The sequence below is a fragment of the Salmo salar genome, chromosome ssa19 (genome assembly GCF_905237065.1).
Source record: "Salmo salar chromosome ssa19, Ssal_v3.1, whole genome shotgun sequence".
NCBI classification, from domain to species: domain Eukaryota; kingdom Metazoa; phylum Chordata; class Actinopteri; order Salmoniformes; family Salmonidae; genus Salmo; species Salmo salar.
In genome coordinates, this window is record NC_059460.1 from 25,768,983 (window position 1) to 25,791,379 (window position 22,397).

At 40.6% G+C, this 22,397-nt stretch overlaps 1 protein-coding gene across 1 annotated transcript; it reads left to right on the top strand.

Moving 5' to 3' along the window:
- The first annotated feature begins 19,000 nt into the window (after positions 1 to 19,000).
- LOC106597030 (vicilin-like seed storage protein At2g18540) lies at positions 19,001 to 21,888 on the top strand. Its single transcript, XM_045702888.1, has 3 exons — positions 19,001 to 20,049; positions 20,635 to 21,181; positions 21,335 to 21,888. Exons 1-3 carry the CDS (start codon positions 19,005 to 19,007, stop codon positions 21,357 to 21,359), a joined length of 1,617 nt encoding a protein of 538 aa, XP_045558844.1. The 5' UTR covers positions 19,001 to 19,004; the 3' UTR covers positions 21,360 to 21,888.
- Positions 21,889 to 22,397: the final 509 nt, after the last annotated feature.

Sequence of the window (22,397 nt, forward strand, 5' to 3'; positions counted from 1 at the left end):
ACTTCTTTTTTTTAGATGCATGCCAGCAAAGCCACTACACAACACAACACTAAACAATACATTAATTGCACTATAACTTTGACAAACGGTACCCACAAACTGTTAGGGTCTACATAAAGCTGTCCCGACAGCAGAGCTTTCTTTTCAGCACCATGGAGTGAATCCTTTTAAAGAACATAGCTGATATGGCTGACTTGCTTAAACAAATGTGGTTTCTACTGACAGTTGAGATGTACAAACTATGGCATAAGGGGACAATGAGTGGATAAGAGGCAATCCGTAATTTTGATGAAGACATTAATGAGAGAGCTAGGATGGACGTAGTCAATATATATAGTCTACATGTGCACCACCAAGTCAGAGCAGTAGGCTAAGTTATGAGAGGGGAAAGGGACAAAATGATTAGGGTGAGGCACATGAGCTACTAACAGCTTACTACACAACATACACTTAGTATTACTTTCTTAGCTACAGTATACATATCTCCCTGGCATATTACATCATTTATAGAGCAGCATACAAGACATTTTTCGACTCACCTTGTTGTGCTGTGCTCACTTGAACAGGAAGGTGTCGCGGCGGTTTGTCATCAAATTTGTCATCAAAGTCTGGCATTCTCTGGATTTATGGTGCTTTCAAGACAACTGGGAACTAGGAAAAAACAAGGTTGAATCATGACGTCGGTGATCTTCAGGTCAGAGCACAAGAAAGAGGCCTGAGTTCCCGACTTGGAATTCCGAGTTGGATGAACATTCAAAACTTGTTTTCCCAGTCGGAGTTCCCATGTTGTCTTGAACTCACTGAAGTCTAAGATTTCCCAGTTCCAAGTTTATAGTTGTTTTGAAAGCGGCAGAAGTCATGCTGAAAAGCAGGCTAGTGATTGCTTTGTTAAGCTTGTAGTTAGCCACTGATTCCTTCCAAACCACCCATCGTTGAATTTGCGATTTCCAACTTGTTGTGTAATGTTTATGTCCAATGGTTGATGAGCACCGATACATTTAATCTATAATTTCTCTTCCTAATTTCTCTTCAAATGACAAGGAAAAAGAAAGAAAGCAAAAACATACCATGTCTGTATGAGGCTTTATTAACTCAATGATTACATTTTCTGTTTTACATTGTTTGCAAACTGATATGTGACACATATTAATGCCAAAATAACATGGAAAACAGGCAACATAAATATATATTTGCTAAACACGTGGGGCTCAAAACGGGTGTGGCTCCGCCCCACCTGCCCTAAATGACGGCTCGCCACTGACAATACTATAATCAAAGATGATTCTATGATGAATACATTATTATTAAAAGATGAGCTGACCGTTTTTATTGGTGAATCAAAATTGAATGATTCAATCATACAGTGTTTTACAGCGGTGAAGTTAGATTTATATTAAAGATTCAGACTTTGCTCTTCAATACCTCTTCAACGGAACGTGCAAGGATGACTAGGCTACTGGGGGTGACAGGTAGCCTAGTGGTTAGAGTGTTGAGCCAGTAACCAAAAGGTTGCTAGATAGAATCCCCGAGCTGACAAGGTAAAGATCTGTCATTCCTACCCTGAACAAGGCAGTTAACCTACTGTTCCTAGGCCGTCATTGTAAATACGAATTTGTTCTTAACTCAATTGCCTAGTTAAATAAAGGTTAAATAAATAAATAAAAATATATACATTTAATATTCTAAATCGGCTGATGATAGTGAATAAGTTAAACCCCTTGTTTTTCCAATTGGGTGTCATATTTCCTTTTTGGAGGTGAAATGTAGCTAAAAATGTGCTATCCTCTGCTCAGAGGGCTAATGGACCGTCTTAAAACTGCAATGCATACAATTGTCTGTAAATGAAAAATATCAATACCTTCTCAACTACATGACATAGTGATCTCAAACAAATTTGACACGGTAAAGAGACCTCTTCTCTCGAATGCAATTAGTTACATTTTTTTACTTGTATAAAATCTACAAAATGTAAAATAAATCACTTTACATAAACAAATCTTCATTTAAACATCAATATCTTCCACCCCATAAGACTTTCATGAATACAACCAACTGTTATTGGTTCAGGGACGTCATGCCTCCAATCAACAGCAATTTGTGTTGTATTGGTTGACTTTGGATACTTTTTTACAAATGTTAATTAAATTTCCATGAACAATACTTTAAAATGTCAATAGATTCCACCCCATGTGACATTAACCTCTTACATCTAGACGTTCCGCTAGCGGAACACCTGCTCCAATATCCAATGATAGGCGTGGCGCGAATTACAAATTCCTCAAAAATACAAAAACTTCCATTTTTCAAACATATGACTATTTTACAGCATTTTAAAGACAAGACTCTCCTTTATCTAACCACACTGTCCGATTTCAAAAAGGCTTTACAGCGAAAGCAAAACATTACATTATGTCAGCAGAGTACCCAGCCAGAAATAATCAGACACCCATTTTTCAAGCTAGCATATAATGTCACAAAAAACAAAACCACAGCTAAATGCAGCACTAACCTTTGATGATCTTCATCAGATGACAACCCTAGGACATTATGTTATACAATACATGCATGTTTTGTTCAATCAAGTTCATATTTATATCAAAAACCAGCTTTTTAGATTAGCATGTGACATTCAGAACTAGCATTCTCACCGAACACTTCCGGTGAATTTACTAAATTACTCACGATAAACGTTCACAAAAAACATAACAATTATTTTAAGAATTATAGATACAGAACTCCTTTGTGCAATCGAGGTGTCCGATTTTAAAATAGCTTTTCGGTGAAAGCACATTTTGCAATATTCTGAGTACATAGCCCGGCATCACAGGGCTAGCTATTTAGACACCCAGCAAGTTTAGCCTTCACCAAACTCCGATTTACTATTAGAAAAGTTTGATTACCTTTGGTGTTCTTCGTCAGAATACACTCCCAGGACTGCTACTTCAATAACAAATGTTGGTTTGGTTCAAAATAATCCATTGTTATATCCAAATAGCGGCGTTTTGTTCGTGCGTTCAAGACACTATCCAAGGGTGACGAAGGGTCACACGCACGGCACATTTCGTGACAAATAATTTCTAAATATTCCATTACCGTACTTCGAAGCATGTCAACCGCTGTTTAAAATCAATTTTTATGCCATTTTTCTCATAAAAAAGCAATAATATTCTGACCGGGAGTGGTGGTTTTCGTTCAAAGATAAAACATGGAGTCAACTCGTGCACGAGCCTGAGTCTCACAGTACAGTGACCAGCCACTATCCAAACGCGCTACTTTTTTTCAGCCAGAGCCTGCAAAGCCACGATTCAGCTTTTGCGGCCTTCTGAGAGCCCATGGGAGCCGTAGGAAGTGTCACGTAACAGCAGAGATCCCCTGTATTGGATAGAGATAATCAAGAAGGGCAAGAAATTGTCAGACAGGGCACTTCCTGCATGGAATCTTCTCAGGTTTTGGCCTGCCAAATGAGTTCTGTTATACTCACAGACACCATTCAAACAGTTTTAGAAACTTTGGAGTGTTTTCTATCCAAAGCTAATAATTATATGCATATTCTAGTTTCTGGGCAGGAGTAATAATCAGATTAAATCGGGTACATTTTTTATCCGGCCGTGAAAATACTGCCCCCTAGCCATAACAGGTTAATGAGTAAAACTAACTGTGATTGCTTCAGGGACCTCATGCCTCCAATCAATAGCAAATACTTTTGTATTTTTTGACTTTGGCGATATTCTACCATCTTAAATTGACTTTACATTAAAGATACTTCCTTAAAACTTCAATAGCTTCCACCCTATGTTACTTTAATGAATACAAACAACTGTCATTGGTTCAGGAACCTCATCCCACTAATAAACGTCAATTACTTTTTGTATATGCCACTTCCGGATGCTGGAGTGAGTGGTCGTGCTGCACCTCGCTCCGCGGGTAATATTACATTTCATTACATTACATTACATTGGAACGATTTGATTAGTGTATTGTTAGCTAGCTACATAGTTGTATCTGCCGTCTTTGTATCAAGGATAAAGGTGTAGCTCTGAGGAACTAACAAGGTCAGCTGTATTCGTTAAAACGGCGTCAACACCATAACACCACAGCCACTGCTAGCTAGCCAACTTTACCAATTAGCAGTACTGTAGAAACTATATACATTACAACGGAACGATTTGACTACTGTAATGTTAGCTAGCTACATAGTTGTCTTTGTATCAAGATAAAGGCGTAGTACAGAGTAACTATCGAGGTTAGCTAGCCAGCTACATTTTCTAACATAGTCTACAACGCGCCCACTACTAGCTAGCTAACCCTACCAGCTAGCTGTATCATTTTTAGTCAATAAGATTTTTGCAACGTAAGCTTAACTTTCTGAACATTCGAGATGTGTAGGCCACTTGTGTAGCTAGCAGGACTGACTTTGTGTTAGCTAGCCAACGTTTAATTACTTCTGCGTTATGAACTAGACACGGACACAAATGATCCATTGGTAGCTTGTTGTTACCAAGTATTGGTGCTAACCGTGTGTTTATAGGATGCTAGCATGCTAGTTAGCTAGTTAGCTACGGCGTCATAGGACACGGTGCACTAGGTGGGTTTTCACGGAAGAATACTGTACCAAGTTATCTAGCGCAATAAACTAAGTTTGAGCCTATTCCTGGAAACATTGAACCACTGTAGTTTACATCAATTTTAATTTCTAGTGGTAGCTAGAAAAGTTATATTTTAGTGTTTTAGTGTTTCAGTGAATTGTTAGTGAGGGAGGCCCTGCTCTCTCGCTTCCCCAGTTGTTTAGTTAATTTTTAATGCCAATCTCCTTTGCATTAGCGTAGCCTCTCCTGTGGCCTATCAACTATGTGTTGGTCTATCCCTGTTCTCTCCTCTCTGCACAGGCCATACAAACGCTTCACATTGCGTGGCCGCTGCCACTCTAACCTGGTGGTCCCAGCGCGCACGGCCCACGTGGAGTTCCAGGTCTCCGGCAGCCTCTGGAACTGCCGCTCTGTGGCCAACAAGGCAGAGTTCATCTCAGCCTATGCTACCCTCCAGTCCCTCGACTTCTTGGTGCTGACGGAAACATGGATTACCACAGAAAACACTGCTACTCCTACTGCTCTCTCCTCGTCTGACCACGTGTTCTCGCACACCCCGAGAGCATCTGGTCAGCGGGGTGGTGGCACTGGAATCCTCATCTCTCCCAAGTGGACATTCTCTCTTTCTCCCCTGACCCATCTGTCTATCTCCTCATTTGAATTCCATGCTGTCACAATCACTAGCCCATTCAAGCTTAACATCCTTACCATTTATCGCCCTCCAGGTTCCCTTGGAGAGTTCATCAATGAGCTTGACACCTTGATAAGTTCCTTTCCTGAGGATGGCCCACCCCTCACAGTTCTGAGTGACTTTAACCTGTTGGGGGTAGGGGGCAGTATTGACACGGCCGGATAAAAAACGTACCCGATTTAATCTGGTTACTACTCCTGCACAGTAACTAGAATATGCATATAATTATTGGCTTTGGATAGAAAACACTCTGAACTTTCTAAAACTGTTTGAATGATGTCTGTGAGTATAACAGAACTCATATTGCAGGCAAAAACCTGAGAAAAATCCAACTAGGAGGTTGAAAATCTGAGGCTTGTAGTTTTTTCAATGAATTCCCAATTCAAACTACAGTGACTTAGGGGTCATTTTGCAGTTCCTAAGGCTTTCACTAGATGTCAACAGTCTTTAGAACGTTGTTACAGGCTTCTACTGTGAATGACAGTCAATTCAACCAGGTGTCTGGCTGAGTGCCATTAGATCATTCATGTGCGTGGCCGTCAGCGGGATGTGATTTCTTTTTCCTTTCTGAAGACAAAGGATTTGTCCGGTTGGAATATTATCGAAGATGTATGATAAAAACATCCTAAAGATTGATGCTATACATCGTTTGACATGTTTCTACAAACTGTAGTATAACTTTTTTTGACTTTTCGTCTCAACAAAATGCGCGAGCATGACGCATTTGGATAACTCAACTGAAGGCACGAACAAAAATGAGGTATTTGGACATAAATATGGAGCTTATCGAACAAAACGAACATTTCTTGTGGAAGTGGGAGTCCTGGGAGTGCATTCCGACGAAGATCAGCAAAGGTAAGTGAAGATTTATAATACTATTTCTGACTTTTTTTGACTCCAGAACTTGGTGGGTAACTGTATAGCTTGCTTTGATGGCTGAGCTCTGAACAATGTGCTTTCGCTGTAAAGCTATTTTGAAATCTGACACAGCGGTTGCATTAAGGAGAAGTGTGTCTATAATTCTTTCAATAACTGTTGTAAAGTTTATCAACGTTTATGATGAGTATTTCTGTAAATTGATGTGCTCATTCACCAGTAATTTTGGAGGCAATACATTTTCTGAACATCATGCGCTAATGTAAAATGGGGTTTTTGGATATAAATATGAACTTTTTCGAGCAAAACATACATGTATTGTGTAACATGAAGTCCTATGAGTGCCATCTCATGAAGATCATCAAAGGTTAGTGATTCATTTTAGCTGTATTTCTGGTTTTTGTGACGCCTCTCCTTGCTTGGAAAATGGCTGTGTGGTTTTTCTTGTCAAGGTGATGTGCTAACATAATCTAATGCTATGCTTTCGCCGTGAAGCCTTTTTGAAATCGGACAATGTGGTTGGATTAAGGAGAAGTGTATCTTTAAAATGGGATATAATAGTTGTATGTTTGAGAAATTTGAATTATGAGATTTTTGTTGTTTTGAATTTGGCGCCCTGCTATTTCACTGGCTGTTGAATAGTGTGTCCCGCAGGTGGGGCAGTCAAGTCCCACATACACAAGAGAGGTTAAATAAAGGTAAAAAAAAAACTCAGGGCTTTATGGGTTCTCTGGAAAATAATGCAAGTCCATGGAAGGTCAGTTCCACAGTGTTCATTATTTACCATAGAACACATAGTCCTTCGTTGATTATCCCTGACATAACTTTATGAGCTGGATTTGCCTTTCTTTGCAACCGTGGAAGCTGCTGAGGAGACGACGGCTCATAATAATGATTGGAATGGAGACAATGGAGTGGTATCAACCCATCAAAGATGTTGTTTCCATGTGTTTGATACCACTCAATTGACTTCATTCCAGACATTATTATGAGCTGTCCTCCCCTCAGAAGCCTCCACTGCTTTGCAATTAGTTTGTTCGTTTTCAGTTCTTAGCATTTAGCCAACAGCGTCTATGTGAATTTGCTATCAGTTTGTGCTAATTTGTTAGCATTCTGGTAATAGATGCCCACAGGCTTTTCTTGTGTTTTTAGCACCCCCTCATGTGCTATGCTGGTAATACTGTAAATCCCGGTATGAGAGAAGGACGGTATGACAATATGAAAATCTGGATACCGCCCAAGCCTAATCGCCACACCTACCACAACTACCAAACTTACCTACCACAACTGCCTATCACAACTACTACACCTACCTACTACAACTACCACACCTATCAACAACAACTACCACACCTACCTACCACAACTACCACACCTATGTACCACAACTACCACACCAACCTACCACAACTACCACACCCACCATCACCACACCTACCACACCTACCATCACCACCTACAAAACCTACCATCACCAAACCTACCTAACACCAACTACCACACCTACGTACCACAACTACCACACCTACCTACCAAAACTACCACACCTACCTACCACAACTACCACACCTACCTACCATCATACATACCATCACCACACCTATCCCACCTACCATTACCACAAATACCATACTATAATTACTTTACCACACCTACCACCACCTACCATCATCACATCTACCATAACCACACCTACCATACCTACCTTCACCACACCTACCATCATCACACCTACAATCTCTACACTTACCATCACCACACCTACCATACCTACCATCTTCACACCTATCACACCTAACATCACCACACCTACATTTGTAAATGTGGATGGTATGCTGCTTCATTCAATGATTACGGTATTGCAGAAGGTAGATACAGAAGTAGCCTATGGTCTACATTAATAACGTCATTGAATGTGTTATAGTATCGTTTATATAATTGATGAATGAAATTGTAAATAGATTATTTCACTTATAATTCACTGTATCACAATTCCAGTGGGTCAGAAGTTTACATACACTAAATTTAATGTGCCTTTAAACAGCTTGGAAAAATCCAGAAAGTTATGTCATGGCTTTAGAAGCTTCTGATAGGCTAATTGACATCATTTGAGTCAATTGGAGATGTGCCTGTGGATGTATTTCAAGGCATACCTTCAAACTCAGTGCCTCTTTGCTTGACATCATGGGAAAATCAAAAGAAATCAGCCAAGACCTCAGAGAAAAATTGTAGCCCTCCACAAGACTGCTTCATCCTTGGGAGCAATTTCCAAATGCCTGAAGGTACCACGTTCATCTGGACAAACAATTGTACGCAAGTATAAACACCATGGGACCACGCAGCCGTCATACTACTCAGATAGGAGACGCATTCTGTCTCCTAGAAATGAACATACTTTGGTGTGCAAAAAGTGCAAATCAATCCCAGAACAACAGCAAAGGACCTTGTGAAGTAGCTGGAGGAAACATGTACAAGAATATCTATATCCACAGTAAAACGAGTCCTATATCGACATAACCTGAAAGGCCGCTCAGCAAGGAAGAAGCCACTGCTCCAAAACCACCATGAAACGCCAGACTATGGTTTGCAACTGCACATGGGGACAAAGATCGTACTTTTTGGAGAAATTGTCCTCTGGTCTGATGAAACAAAAATAGAACTGTTTGGCCATAATGACCATCGTTATGTTTGGAGGAAAAAGGGGGAGGCTTGCAAGCCGAAGAACACCATCCCAACCGTGAAGCACGGGGGTTGCAGCATCATGTTGTGGGGGTGCTTTGCTGCAGGAGGGTCTGGTGCACTTCACAAAATAGATGGATTCATGAGGAAGGGAAATTATGTGGATATATTGAAGCAACAACTCAAGACATCACTCAGCAAGTTAAAGCTTGGCAGCAAATGGGTCTTCCAAATTGACAATGACCCCAAGCATACTTCCAAAGTTGTGGCTAAGTGGCTTAAGGACAACAAAGTCAAGGTATTGGAGTGGCCATCACAAAGCCCTGACCTCAATCCTTTAGAACATTTGTGGGCAGAACTGAAAAAGCGTGTGTGAGCAAGGAGGCCAACAAACCTGACTCAGTTACACCAGCTCTGTCGGGAGGAATGGGCCAAAAATAAAGACCCATTGAGGTCTAAAATGAGTGTGGGGGGCCCTCATGTCTCCTTTTGTCTGTTTGAGGATACTACAGTCACCCCTGGTGGAGGATCTTGGAACACGGCTATTTAAGAGATTGATGAAAACCTTCAACGGTGGTGGTGCTATGTTGCGTGTTATCCTGAATACCAATCAGATGTTTCTCACACACTTATCAAGAGAACATCCCTGGTCATCCCTACTGCCTCTGATCTGGCGGACTCACTAAACACAAACGCTTCGTTTGTAAAATATATCTGAGTGCTATCCGCAAATACATTTAAAAAAAAGAAAATTGTGCCGTCTGGTTTGCTTAATATAAGGAATTTGAAATGGTTAACAATGGTACTTTTACTTTTGATACTTAAGTATATTTGAGATATTCCATTTACTTTTGATACTTAAGTATATTTAAAACCAAATACTTTTAGACTTTTACTCAAGTAGTATTTTACACGGTGTCTCTCACTTTTACTTGAGTCATTTTCAATTCAGGTATCTATACTTTTACTCAAGTATGACAATTGAGTACTTTTTCCACCACTGAAGCAAGCAGATCAGAGATGCCAAGGTGGCACCCAAGCATATGCCATGTGTATATGTGACACACAAATATGTATGGTCATATTTTTGATGTTTTACTTCATTTGTTATCTGATGGAGCCATCCCTTGTGTAATTTTCTAGGCCTCCCAGGTATTTGCATTTAAAGTAATGTATATAATTACTGCTGCAAGGGGGAGCTGTGACGTCAATGGGGAGCGTTAGTGAGATCGTGAGGTCTTAGAGGTTTCTTCTTCAATCTTGGAGAATGCCTACTACTGAAAACTAATAACGTTTCTCCGTCTCATCATTTTACCATATTAATTTAGTTACGTAATTTTGCAAATTTCCAATATGACCCTCAAAATATTGTGGTAACATGGTTAACTACATATTCCATGAGTTTGGTCACATTTGAAGACAATTGAAGAGAGTTTTAACAGAGCGATAAACTGGTTGGTATTTTCCCCATTGTAAGTAATGGAGGATGGCTAGGTTGCTAATGGTTTACATGTAAGAGAAGGGATCAAGATGGCGTCTGAACTTTCTGTACTTTTTTTCAACAACGTTTTAGATCCTATTTGTTTTATTTTCTATCAACAAAGACTCAGTTTAGTTCAGGTAATATATGTAAATATGTGATGTCACGATAAAATGTGTTAATACTTTTACAAAAAATACATTTAACAGTTTGCTTACTTGATGCTAACCAAATGTAGCTTGTCTAAGCGCTAGCTAGCTCTAGGCTAGTTGATCTCAGTCAATGTTAGCTTACATGTTAGTGGTTTATAATATAATGGTTGTAGCACCGTTTAGCATAGGCCTCCAGTAATTTATAGCTTTTTCCAAATTGACACTGATAGTACAGTGAGTTATATATAATGTGAATGTGTAAATGTTTGATGATAGTTTTAGAGACTTATATTAATTATCATGCCATTACTGCTTTTGTGCTGAGTTTCACTATTTATCAAGGCTACTTGTTGATGATAATGATGTTTGTTCTACCAATGTTTTCATCATTTGACCTCACGTCTTGGTGGTTGGGTTATTTTATTTATTTTGTTGTTATAAAAAGAAGCTGTTACTGTGTTACATCACCTATGATTTCTGTTTCATAGTCGTATCAAAGGCACTCCATGAATACAATTGATTGAACACTTGATTGTGGTATTTTAAGTGATGTTTAATTTTTACCTAGAGCCTACAGTAACATAATGTAATGAAATGCTATTGTGTTATTTGAAATCAAATAAAAATGGTATTCTAATGTTACCCATGGCTTTCATAAACACAAGCAAATGATTATTTTTGCGATAGCATATATGAAATGTATTACACTGTTAGAATGTTGCAGTCAAAATGACTGCTCATCAGCTTGATGGGGGGGGGTCTTGAGGCCCAGCGGTTCCAGTGTTAACAGAGATCCTGAATCAGTCAGTTTGATTCTGAATCAGTAAGCTTGACTCTGAATTGTGTGCAGTGTGACCACTGAGACTGAAGCCAACTCAATATGACTCCTGAGATAGACAGTTAATCAATTATAGTGTCTGTGAAAAAAAAACTAATCAGTCAGTCTGGTCAGAGTGACTAAGTAAAACACTGAATCATTTGAGAGAGAGAGAGAGAGAGAGAGAGAATGAGATTGTCCAGACAGACTTTTTTAACACTCTTGGTTTGGCCACCAGAGGAGAAAGAAAACAGTTATAAGCTGAACAGTATGCCAGGAAAATGGAGGACAGTACCAGGTAACCCAATTGTGGTTAGTGACAATTATGATTTCCATTGTAGCCAATTCAATTGCAGTAATTTGATTACAGATTTTTTGGTAATTCCGTTACCAATCTGGTAACAGAATTACGAGTTTTAATCACTTAGTAATTCACAAACATAGCTGATATCAGACAAATCACTAGAAACAATTATTAGCTCTACCGTTACATTTGCTCCTGCCACACCTTCTACTGCTCATCCTGTGTCTGCTTGACCTGCTACCACTCCCACAGTGCTCGCCCTCTCTCTCTCACCCTCTCTCGCTGTGTGTGATTGTGTGGGAGACAGGTGTGCTGGAGTCAGAGCAGAACCCCACCAGGTGCAACCTGTTCCATAATCAAGACCTCTACAAATACTCAGTCCTGCCACTTCCACCCTGGCAGATCGTAATCTCTGCTCAGTCAGTCTACGTTTCTATCCATTTGTTACTATTTAGATCCTTAAGTGACACGGTTTTCCTCTCCGCTACAGTTCTGCCCACTCTGACTTTGGTCTCTGTCTCCAGGCCCACGTCTCCTCATCCTGCTACTCTGCCCTGGATTCCCCACTCTACTGCTCCCATGGATTCCCCTCCGGACCTGCCTACCCTGTCCCAAACACTCTCGCTCCAGCCTCAGCCTCCACACCTGGTTTCCTGCAACCCGCCCGAGCTTCCCGTGGTCTGCACTCCATCTTCCCCCTTAATTATCCTCCCTCCTCACAGAGACAAACGTGTAAATATCTTAAGCGGAATTACAAGGCAATATTTCTTAAACTTAAACAATTTCTCCAAACACAAATGTAAGTGTTGATATTAGTAGTCAGGGGTCTTAACGTCAACATGATTCTGTTTTTATGTAGTTCTGATATTGGACCTTTTTAGACTTTTTCTGGTGATGTTTTCTAAGATCCCTTTTCCATCTGTTTACCCAGAAATCAAAGCTTGCACTGGTTGAAAAATGTATCTAGAATTACATTTCCCCAAAATATACAGTCTTAGATTTCATTGGACACCAAATTACACATGCTCCTATGAATGTTGCGTCGGTGCTCAAATCAAATCAAAATCACATTTTATTGGTCACAACACATGGTAAGCAAATGTTATTGTGACTGTAGCGAAATGCTTGTGCTTCTAGTTCCGACAGTGCAGCAATATCTAACAAGTAATATCTAACGATTTTACAACAAAATACCTAGTAGACAATCATTTTACATGGAAATGCCCTACTGTAACTCTAGAGATACTATCCATCCCCAACTAGTAACAAAGTGGTCGGGCTGGTTGCTGCTGGCCTCTCCAGCTTCAGGCTGAATCACACCCATGATGAGACTACCTTTAAGGCTTAAAGGTTTGGTTAATGTTAGGGTTAAGGTTAGAGTCAGTTTTAGGTTTTAGGTTTTGGCCAGACGGGCTGTTAGAGGGATGTTGGTCAGAAAAGTCCATTTAGTCTTTCCCTTCTCAAACCTGTCCTCCCCCTAACCAGTTCATATCATGTATTCCACCACCAGCACACCTGATTCACTAATCAGAGGTTTGGATGATTAGTTGACCAGCGGTACAAAGTGGACTGGATCTAGGTGAACTATGTGGAGGGTCTTCCAGGGACAGTACAGTACAGACTGAGAAGCTAACAACAGTGTAGTTTACTCAACTCATCCACACTATCATGACTACTTTTTAGAGAGAAGATCTGCACAAGGGCATAAAGTGTAAGATATAGCAAGAGAGGACAATATGGTGCAAGGTAGCCACAGTGGAATCAAAACTCATAGGCCTAATCATCAATCAAATATGAAATATAAAACACAAATATAATCTACATATAAAGACAACACGTCATCTACATGTGTTATAGAATAGCTCCCTTCTCACATCCCAGGTCATGTTTGGACTGGAACGTGACAACTCAACGGGCTATGCGCATCTCCCCAATAGCCTACAGACAACTTTCCTGAGTGCAATGTCATTAATGTGACAGATATGTACAGTATAATAAGCATAGTGAAAAGGAAAAGATCCCACCTCTGACGCACAGCAGAGACATCGCTGCTGAGATTTCCCCTGGAGCAAGAGTCCCTCAACAATTTAAAAACAGTCATTGCGTTTCAATGAATGTGCTCCCCAAACGCTTGTTGCATCGTAAACCATCCTCCCAGTCTCTTGGGAGTTCAGCGGATGGATGATGCGCCGCTGCCATTTACTTGGATGAGAAATTGGACGAACGCTCCTCCAGCTCACGATACGCAATGGTGGAGAACTACAGTGTGGTGATGTGTCGTTCACGAACGAACGGAACTTTTTGAACGGATCTTTTTGTTGATCGTCGGGAACCGAATTGATTTGCATACTGCTACTACTGCTTGTTGAGCTCAGAACAACGTTTTTCTGTAGATAAATTACAACATCATTATCTAAAGGGGGTGAATCCTCACTGCAGAAACAGTACATAGTGGGGAGAGCGGGTCAATCTGGTCCACGAGGATTTATTTGAATATTTTTTTTTAATATTTTTTATTTTGAATATTTGAAATGTTGTCATTGTTCTTGACTGATTTTAAGCATTTTGAAGGAAGATCCGTTTATGAGCCAAATGTGCCGGTTCACCGATAAGACTCAGATAGCCCATCACTACTACAGCGGAGAGATTAGATCCAAAGAGAGCACCACAATCAACAGACACACTCAACAGACAGGCGGTTAGGGGTTGGGATTTGACTGTCACAGGGACAAACTAATAAAAGGTTATAATTCATTGGAATAGGCGGTTCTTGAGGTAACGGTGGTCAATTGAAAACGGATCAACTGGATTCTTGTACCCCAGGGAACAGGTGTAGTCCAGCAGTTGGTGATGGTGACATACTGATCAGTTCGACCTGGACAGGTGCACCAGAGTTGTGATTGTATGTTTGTTTGTACAGTTATGGCTGTGCTGTTATTATTTTGTGTACTCACTAAACACCCACATTTGTATTTGTGTGGGAAATGTTTCTAGGCTACGGTTGCTGTTTGTATTTCATTGAACTTTAGGTCCATACAAAGAGAAATCACACAACATAGACTACCAAATAACCTTAGGCAAAAATACACGAAATAAAAGTCAAGTGAAAATAGTTATACATTTCTTTATCAATTATGAGTAGCTCAACAATATCGACTTTTGGACAATGATGCGCAGGAGAACCCCTAGCTGTCAATCAAGCAGACGCGGTGAACCGCTTATGACGCTCAAGCGTTTCAAATGACGAAACAATACAGCTCCAGACCAGAGAAAGTTAATGCCAAAGATATTATTCGGTTCCACACTAAAACTGCTGGTTGACACGTGTGATTTCAGGTGAGTCAAATATTTACACAAGTTTACAATACATGAACCAACCGCTAGCCGACTTAGACTATAATTCTGTCATGGTAAGATAACACATGTGAAGGTGAACGTTAATGTATTTGAAATATTTTTTCTTTCTGACATTATAAAATACATTTATATCTTACTTTTTTTTCTGTTGCTATCAATCAGTCCATCTATATCTACTCGTCTGTCTGTCTTGCTGACTTATCTGTCTGTCTGTCGGGACTATCTGTCTGTCTGTGTACTGTCTAGCCAGCATATGCCAGAAAGGTTCTTTCACACAGGCTCATATTCACAAAGTCTCATAGAAGGAGTGCTGATCAATAATCAGTTTTGTCTTTTAAATCAAACTGAATACGTGTTGATGGAAAGGGGGGGGGGGGATCTGATCCTAGATCAGCACTCCTACCCTGAAACACTTTGTGAACACCATCCAGGTGTACTGTGATTATGAAGTTGTGATGAGGTATTATTATATTAGTTGTGCTGATGCATGATGGGTTGTAGGCTAGAGCTTGAGTACTGTAGTGTGTAGACTATTTCTGAATTCACTGACCTGGTGAGTAAATGTTGTGTACAATGGCCCCATCTAGTGACAGAAACATAGAAACACACATTGTTGCTGAACGAAGGCATCTCTTTATTTTCCAGAAATAAAACTTGTAGACCTTTCCTGCAGTCTCTGAGGAGATGGACACCTCTTCTTCTTCTGGACGATCTCCGTCTCCTACTGGGACTTGCTTCTTACCCCCTCCTATCATGTGGAACAGTCTGTAAGTCATTCATCACATAAGCTAGCTCTGGTCCAGGGCATTATGTGCGTCTTGCTGAAGGAAGGCTAAGTGTCAGCAAGCTGTACGTAACGCCCTGGACCAGAGCTACACATTACCCACCTCTGGCCATCACGGACAGTCAACTCTTTACATTCACGTACTGTAAGTCACAGTTGTGTGAGTTGTGTTATTAAAGACAGTTTAATTGCGCAGAGGTTTAATTATTATTTTAACACTGTAATAAATTGTCTGAGTTCAATTCCTAAATAATGTGTGGATATTCCTTTGCTCTCAGCTACAAGCAGGCAGAGATGGAGGTTCAGTTCCTCAGAGAAGAGAAGAAGACCTGTACAGAGAAGGAAGCCCACATACTTGAGTTGAGGGGGAAGGATCGAACGATCCGAAATCAGAAGAAGGAGATGGACAGACTTCAAGTGTGCCTCTGGGAGGAGGAAAAGAAGAAGAGGAATGGTGGAACGGAGAAGGACAAGATCATTGAACAATTACAGTCTGAGACAGACCATCTCAGATCCCTTTTAAAAGAGGAAAGGAGGAGAAGAAGAGTAGAAAGGGGTCTAATGAAAGAGTGGAAGGTTGAGATCCTGAGCCAGAGAGAAGCAGAGAGCCAGAGAGAGGCAGAGAGACAGAGAGAAGCAGAGAGACAGAGAGAGGCAGAGAGACAGAGAGAGGCAGAGAGACAGAAGGAGGCAGAGAGACAGAGAGAAGCAGAGAGACAGAGAGAGGCAGAGAGACAGAGAGAGGCAGAGAGACATAGGGAGGCAGAGAGACAGAGAGAGGCAGAGAGACAGAGGGAGGCAGAGAGACAGAGGGAGGCAGAGAGAGTCACAGAAGCGAAGGAGAATCAGAGAAAAATGCAGATCAAGAGACTCAAACATCTGCTGGAGCTACTGATGGTGGATCTACAACTGGCCCACGTAAGACATGTCATTGTTATTATTAAAAGGCAGTGTATATTTACCCAGCTGAAAATGAATGACGGTGGACAGCGGTACGCTAACCCAATGTTAACTTTTATGCCTTTCCTTAAACCTTACCTTAACCTCACTGAAACTATACCTAACCTTTACCTTTACCCAACCCTAGGTCTTGAACCTAACCTTAATTTATATCAACCCCTATGCCTTTCTTTTGCCGGTTGAATATCAACTTCCTTATTAATTAACATCATTACTGTTGTTGTTGTTGATAACTGTATGTGTGCAGGTTGTAAATAATTGCATTAGTGAAACATCATTTGTAGGATTAATTTCTACAAGCATAAACATCAGAGGCAACATTGTTGTAAAATTGCAACGGGAATTTCTCAAACCCCTAACTGAATGGGCAAGCTAGTTGTGTGTTTGTATTTGTCCATAAAATGTCTCATAATTTTTTCAAACATGTCAATACATTAATTGACAATGAATTGTCTAGATGAATTGATCAAAATAACCCTGCTATTGATGTTGTCCAGTGTTTGATTCAATTACTTAGGTCTAGGTTGTATTTCTATGTATCATTCTCTGTAAATCCTTTGAAAGTATGTCTTGGTCATAGATTATCACTAATTTAACCTTTTAAAATGAAGCAAGAAATAGAGAGATTGAGGCTATGGCAGAAAGTCATGGAGGATCAGCGACCAAGACTGGCCTGGAACAACAAACCTATTGAGACAGAAAGAGAGAGGGAAAGAGAGAGAGAAAGGGAGATGGAAAGGGAGAGAAAAGCAGAATTGGAAAGACAAGAAATGAAGAAGAAAGTGAAACAGGCAGAAGAAACGATAAAAGCGTTAGAACGAGAAATTGAGAGATTGAAAGAGATTGAAAAGGAGATCATATTTGAAAGAGAAAGAGACATGCGTATTGCGGAGAATGAGAAAGTCAAACTGGTTAACGAAAAGGCAAAAGAGTTAGAGAGAGAGGTTGAGAGACTGAAAGAAGATATGACAACAAAAGAAATGCAATACAAAATCAAATTTGAAAGAGCGAAAGAAGCGTATAGAAGACAGAATGAGAGAGTGAAACAGGTTAACCAAAATGTACTAGTGTTAGACAGAGAGGTTGCGAGAATGAAAGAAGAGATTAGATTGAAAGATGAGACTGAACCAGAGAGAACATTTGATAGAGACAGAGAGAGAGAAAATGATTGGAGACGAAGAGAAGAGGAGATGAAATATAGAGTGGAGAGAGAGATGGAGATGGAGACAGCCCTCATCAATGACAAAAAGACGTCTGAATTGGAGGAAGTCTTCAAGAAAATCAAGGAACAGCTGATAGAATTAGAAAATATGGAAACAGACAAAAATCTATGGAAACAGAACCAAATGGACATGGAGGAGAAGATGGAGGGTGAGAACAACAAACAGAAAGATGTAGAAAGAAAGAGAATGGAGAAAATACCAAAACACAGACAACAAGAAGATGAGAAGAAGAAGGAGATGGAGAGAGAAGAAGAAGAGGAGAGACACAAACAGAAGCAAATAGAGATGGAAGAGGAAGAACGAGAGAGGGAGAAAGAGAGACAGATCAAAAGAAAGAGAATGGAGAAGAGACAGAAACATTTGGAAAGAGAGGAAGAGAGACAGAGAGAGATTGAAAGAGAGCATGAAGAAGAAAGATGTAAACAGAAGAAAATAGAGATGGAAGAGAAAGAAAGAGAAGAAGAGAGACAGAGAGAGATTGAAAGAGAGAATAATGAAGAAATATGTAAACAGAAGCAAATAGAGATGGAAGAGGAAGAACGAGAGAGGGAGAAAGAGAGACAGAGACAGATCAAAAGAAAGAGAATTGAGAAGAGACAAAAAAATATGGAAAGAGAAGAAGAGAGACAGAGAGAGATTGAAAGAGAGAATGAAGAAGAAAGATGTAAACAGATGCAAATAGAGATGGAAGAGGAAGAACGAGAGAGGGAGAAAGAGAGACAGAGAGAGACTGATAGAGATAATGAAGAAGAAAGATGTAAACAGATGCAAATAGAGATGGAAGAGGAAGAACGAGAGATGGAGAAAGAGAGACAGAGAGACATTGAAAGAGAGAAGGATGAAGAAATATGTAAACAGAAGCAAATAGAGATGGAAGAGACAGAACGAGAGAGGGAGAAAGAGAGACAGAGAGAGATCAAAAGAAATAGAATGGAGAAGAGACAAAAAAGTATGGAAAGAGAGCAAGAGAGACAAAGAGAGATTGAAAGAGAGAATGAAGAAGAAATATTTAAACAGAAGCAAATAGAGATGGAAGAGGAAGAACGAGAAGAAGAGAGACAGAGAGAAATCGATGAGAAAGAGAGACAGAGAGAGATGGGAGAGAAAGAGAGACGACAACAACAAGAGGAGAGAAAGAGAACGTTTGAGAGAGATCAAGAAGAAGAAGATATATGGAAACAGAAGCAAATTGACATGGAGAAGGAGGGAAGAGAGAGGGAGAACAAGATACAGAGAAAGACAGAAGAGATACACAGACGACAACAACAAGCGGAGAGACAGAAACAAATGGAGAAAGAGAAAGAAAGGGAGAAAGACAATGAGAATCAGGGAGAGATGGAATTAAAAGATCAGAAACAGAAAGAGATGAAGAAAGAAAATATGATTATGAGAGAGAGGGAGGAAGTAGGAAGAAGAAATGAGGGGCAGAATGAACTGGAGATAGAAAAGGAGAGAGAGATGGAAGAAAAGCAGGAAGTGATTATTAAGAAAGCAGAGGAAGAGTACATGGAAAGAGAAGAGAGAGGAAAGGAAGTAAGCATGAAGAAACATGTAGTAGTTAATGTTAAAGCTAAAGCACGGGAAGTCTTCAATAGACGTAAAGAGAGGAGGTTAGAAGTGTTGAAGGAGGAACGAGAACACATAGAAAGAGGACAACAAATCAGGAGGGAGAAGGAGGAAAGACGACTGGAGATGGAAAGAAAACAGGAGAGGGCAAGACGACAAGAGGAGCAGGATAAAAAACGAGAGATTGGAATTGCCAGACACAAAGAAATGTTCAGACTAAGAGAGGAGGAGAGGCAGAGAGAGGAAAAGAAAGAGGAGGAGAGAAAGAGAGCCATTGAAGGCCATTTAGCTTTAATCAGAGAGAGAGAGAACATCATAAAGGCAAACAAAAGAGAGGAGATGGCAGAAGAGGAAAGAAGAGAGATCCCTGAGAAGTACAAGAGGGGTGAGACAGAGAACAGTGAAGAGGAGGAGGAGAAGGAAGATGACCAGGAGGACCTTATCCCACCTGATAAAAGTATCCGAAGAAGAGCTGTGGACTGGGTAAGTAAGAAGTGGGAGAAAAGGAACCTCAAAAAGATCGAGAGAACGTATCAGAGAGAAGCTGAGGAGGGCTATAAGATCGTCCACATAGGTAAGACCTGTTTTACCTCTGCTTATGACATCATCCTCTTTAGTCTCCTCTACACACATAAGTTCCACACCAGTCATCATGTTGCATCATTGTTTCAATATAAAACTACTGTCCAAAGAATATGTTAGCTGACATGGCTAATTGAGTGACTGACTGACATAACAAGAAAAATACTGCTGATGTAACAACCACGTTTTTAAATGATACCTTATGTCATCTACTAGTCTAACTCTCAAGACTAAGTAGAGACCCAGAAAGAGTTCCTAAAAAACACACACAAAAAAGGGTTTTGGGGGGGTCGGGGGGCCCCTAGTTGCCATGGAGCCCTAAGCTGTCACATATGCCCTGGCACTATACAAAGAATAGGTGCCATTTGGGACTCATGTTCAACTTAGGGTCAGGTCAATTCGGGATGGGAATTATTGCACTTGATTGACAAATTCCATGCCTTGCTCAATTGAAAAGATTAAAGAATCATTGAGCTCCAACTGTGTTTTCTATTCCTATATCCCTGTGTCCATTACATTTAAGTTGATACCAGATCCACTAAGTTGAATGTGAACTCTACTTCTTCTCCCCTCCCAGCCATCCCTGGACACACAAGGCTAACATCCACCATGACCCGGGCAGAGAGAGAGAGGGAGAAGAGGAAGGAGCTGCTGAAGGATGAGGAGAGAAGGAAGAAGTTGGAGAATTTCAATAAGCAGTGGAGAGAGCAGTCCCTGCTTAAAAAAATGACTCATCAGAAACTGAAGGATGAGAGGGAGAGGATGAAGGAAAAATTCATGGAACAGATGAATCTGGAGGCTGATGCTCAAATCAACACCCGGTGTCTAACCACCCAACACAGCCACGATTACAACCACAGTCAGGCATTGCCGGGATGGGCCACAGGCCAACAGGTAAGCCAAGAGCCTGTTGGATCTGGAAATGGCCAGCAGGAGGGGCCAAGGAGGCAACAGGCATGGGCAGAGAACCAGGAGTGGAGTTCAGAGAACCAGCAGGAGTGGCCAGAGAACCAACAGGGGGAGCCAGAGAGCCAGCAGCTGGAAACTCCAGAAGAGGGTGAAACATCAGAGCCAACCTCCAAGAACAAGAAAAGGCCAAGCATCTGGAAGAGAATTAAGAGGAGGTAAATAATGTTTAAACATGTATTCATGTTTTACACTGTTAAAATATATGTTGTCACGTTAAAAAGTGACATTATCCAAATGTGAGGGTTTAGTGTACATGCAACACACATGTAAATATATAGATACTTACCTGTCTCTGTGATGTCTTACAGCATTCCTGACGTGCTGTCTGCCTAGAGCTGGAACTCGATGAAGCCACAGTTCCACTGAGGTTACGTTGGTAATTAAAAGTGTCGCCCAATAATTCCTCCTCCTCTTCAAGTCATCAAGCCACATTTCCTCCACAAAACATTATATTCTCCTCAATCCAGCAAGTATCCTCTTTATCAAGGCAACAAACCATCTAAGGTCAGTGACTCTCCTCCCCAGAGCAGAGATTCTCATCTTTATCCAAGTTGAATTCATCTCTGCTCACCACCTCTACTGTCCTAGAAAATATCCCCAAATGGACATGGTTTAAACAGAAGTCCTCCCCTCAGACCAGTGGCTCCACAGACCAGAGTTTCTCATCTTTATTCAAGTTGAACGCAACTCTGATCATTTCCACCACCTCACCTGTTAAGGGGAGGTGCTGAAAAGGAGGTCTGGGAGGAGGTCTGCAGGTAGCCTGGACCGGACCGGTAGCAGCTAAGTTGCTGGCTCCATCCCCGGGCAGAGCTGCTCAAGTCAGGCCAGTGATGTTTGATGATGTCATTTTTGTTAGCAAAGTTTTACGCTTTAATAAAAGCAGTTATTAAAAAAGCAATATTGTTGTTACGGTGTGGATTGTTTTGTTATTTATTAGAATTGAAACATCCAGTAGTCATGGTAGATGTTAGACTTTCAATGAGACACCTAACATTCCATCAGTTTGATACAATGTGTGACATGTTATATTAGAGAGGAGTCCTCTATACACATCTATTTTAGACCATAGGAGAAATATCAGATTGAAATAGCTTCTCTAAGAATCTGAGGAGAGAGCAACAATAGACGCATCCTTAGCTCTCCCACCTCCAGTTCAGTTCTTGGGTCATTCCACCAATTGAGTACCTTTTTGGGGAGTGTAACTTTTATTTCACCTAATTCTAACATTCTTAGGTAACAGGGTTGATGTGTTATAATTCATCCACCCAGTGGTGATTGTAGCATGTAAATCTTGGTGGGGAAAACTCCACTTCTTTTTTTTAGATGCATGCCAGCAAAGCCACTACACTACACAACACAACACTAAAC

Coding starts and splice junctions, on each gene's coding strand:
- LOC106597030 (XM_045702888.1), top strand. CDS start 19,005: ATGGGAGAGAAAGAGAGACGACAACAACAAGAGGAGAGAAAGAGAACG. Junction 20,050..20,634: donor CTATAAGATCGTCCACATAG/GTAAGACCTGTT, acceptor CTCCCCTCCCAG/CCATCCCTGGACACACAAGG. Junction 21,182..21,334: donor TGGAAGAGAATTAAGAGGAG/GTAAATAATGTT, acceptor GATGTCTTACAG/CATTCCTGACGTGCTGTCTG.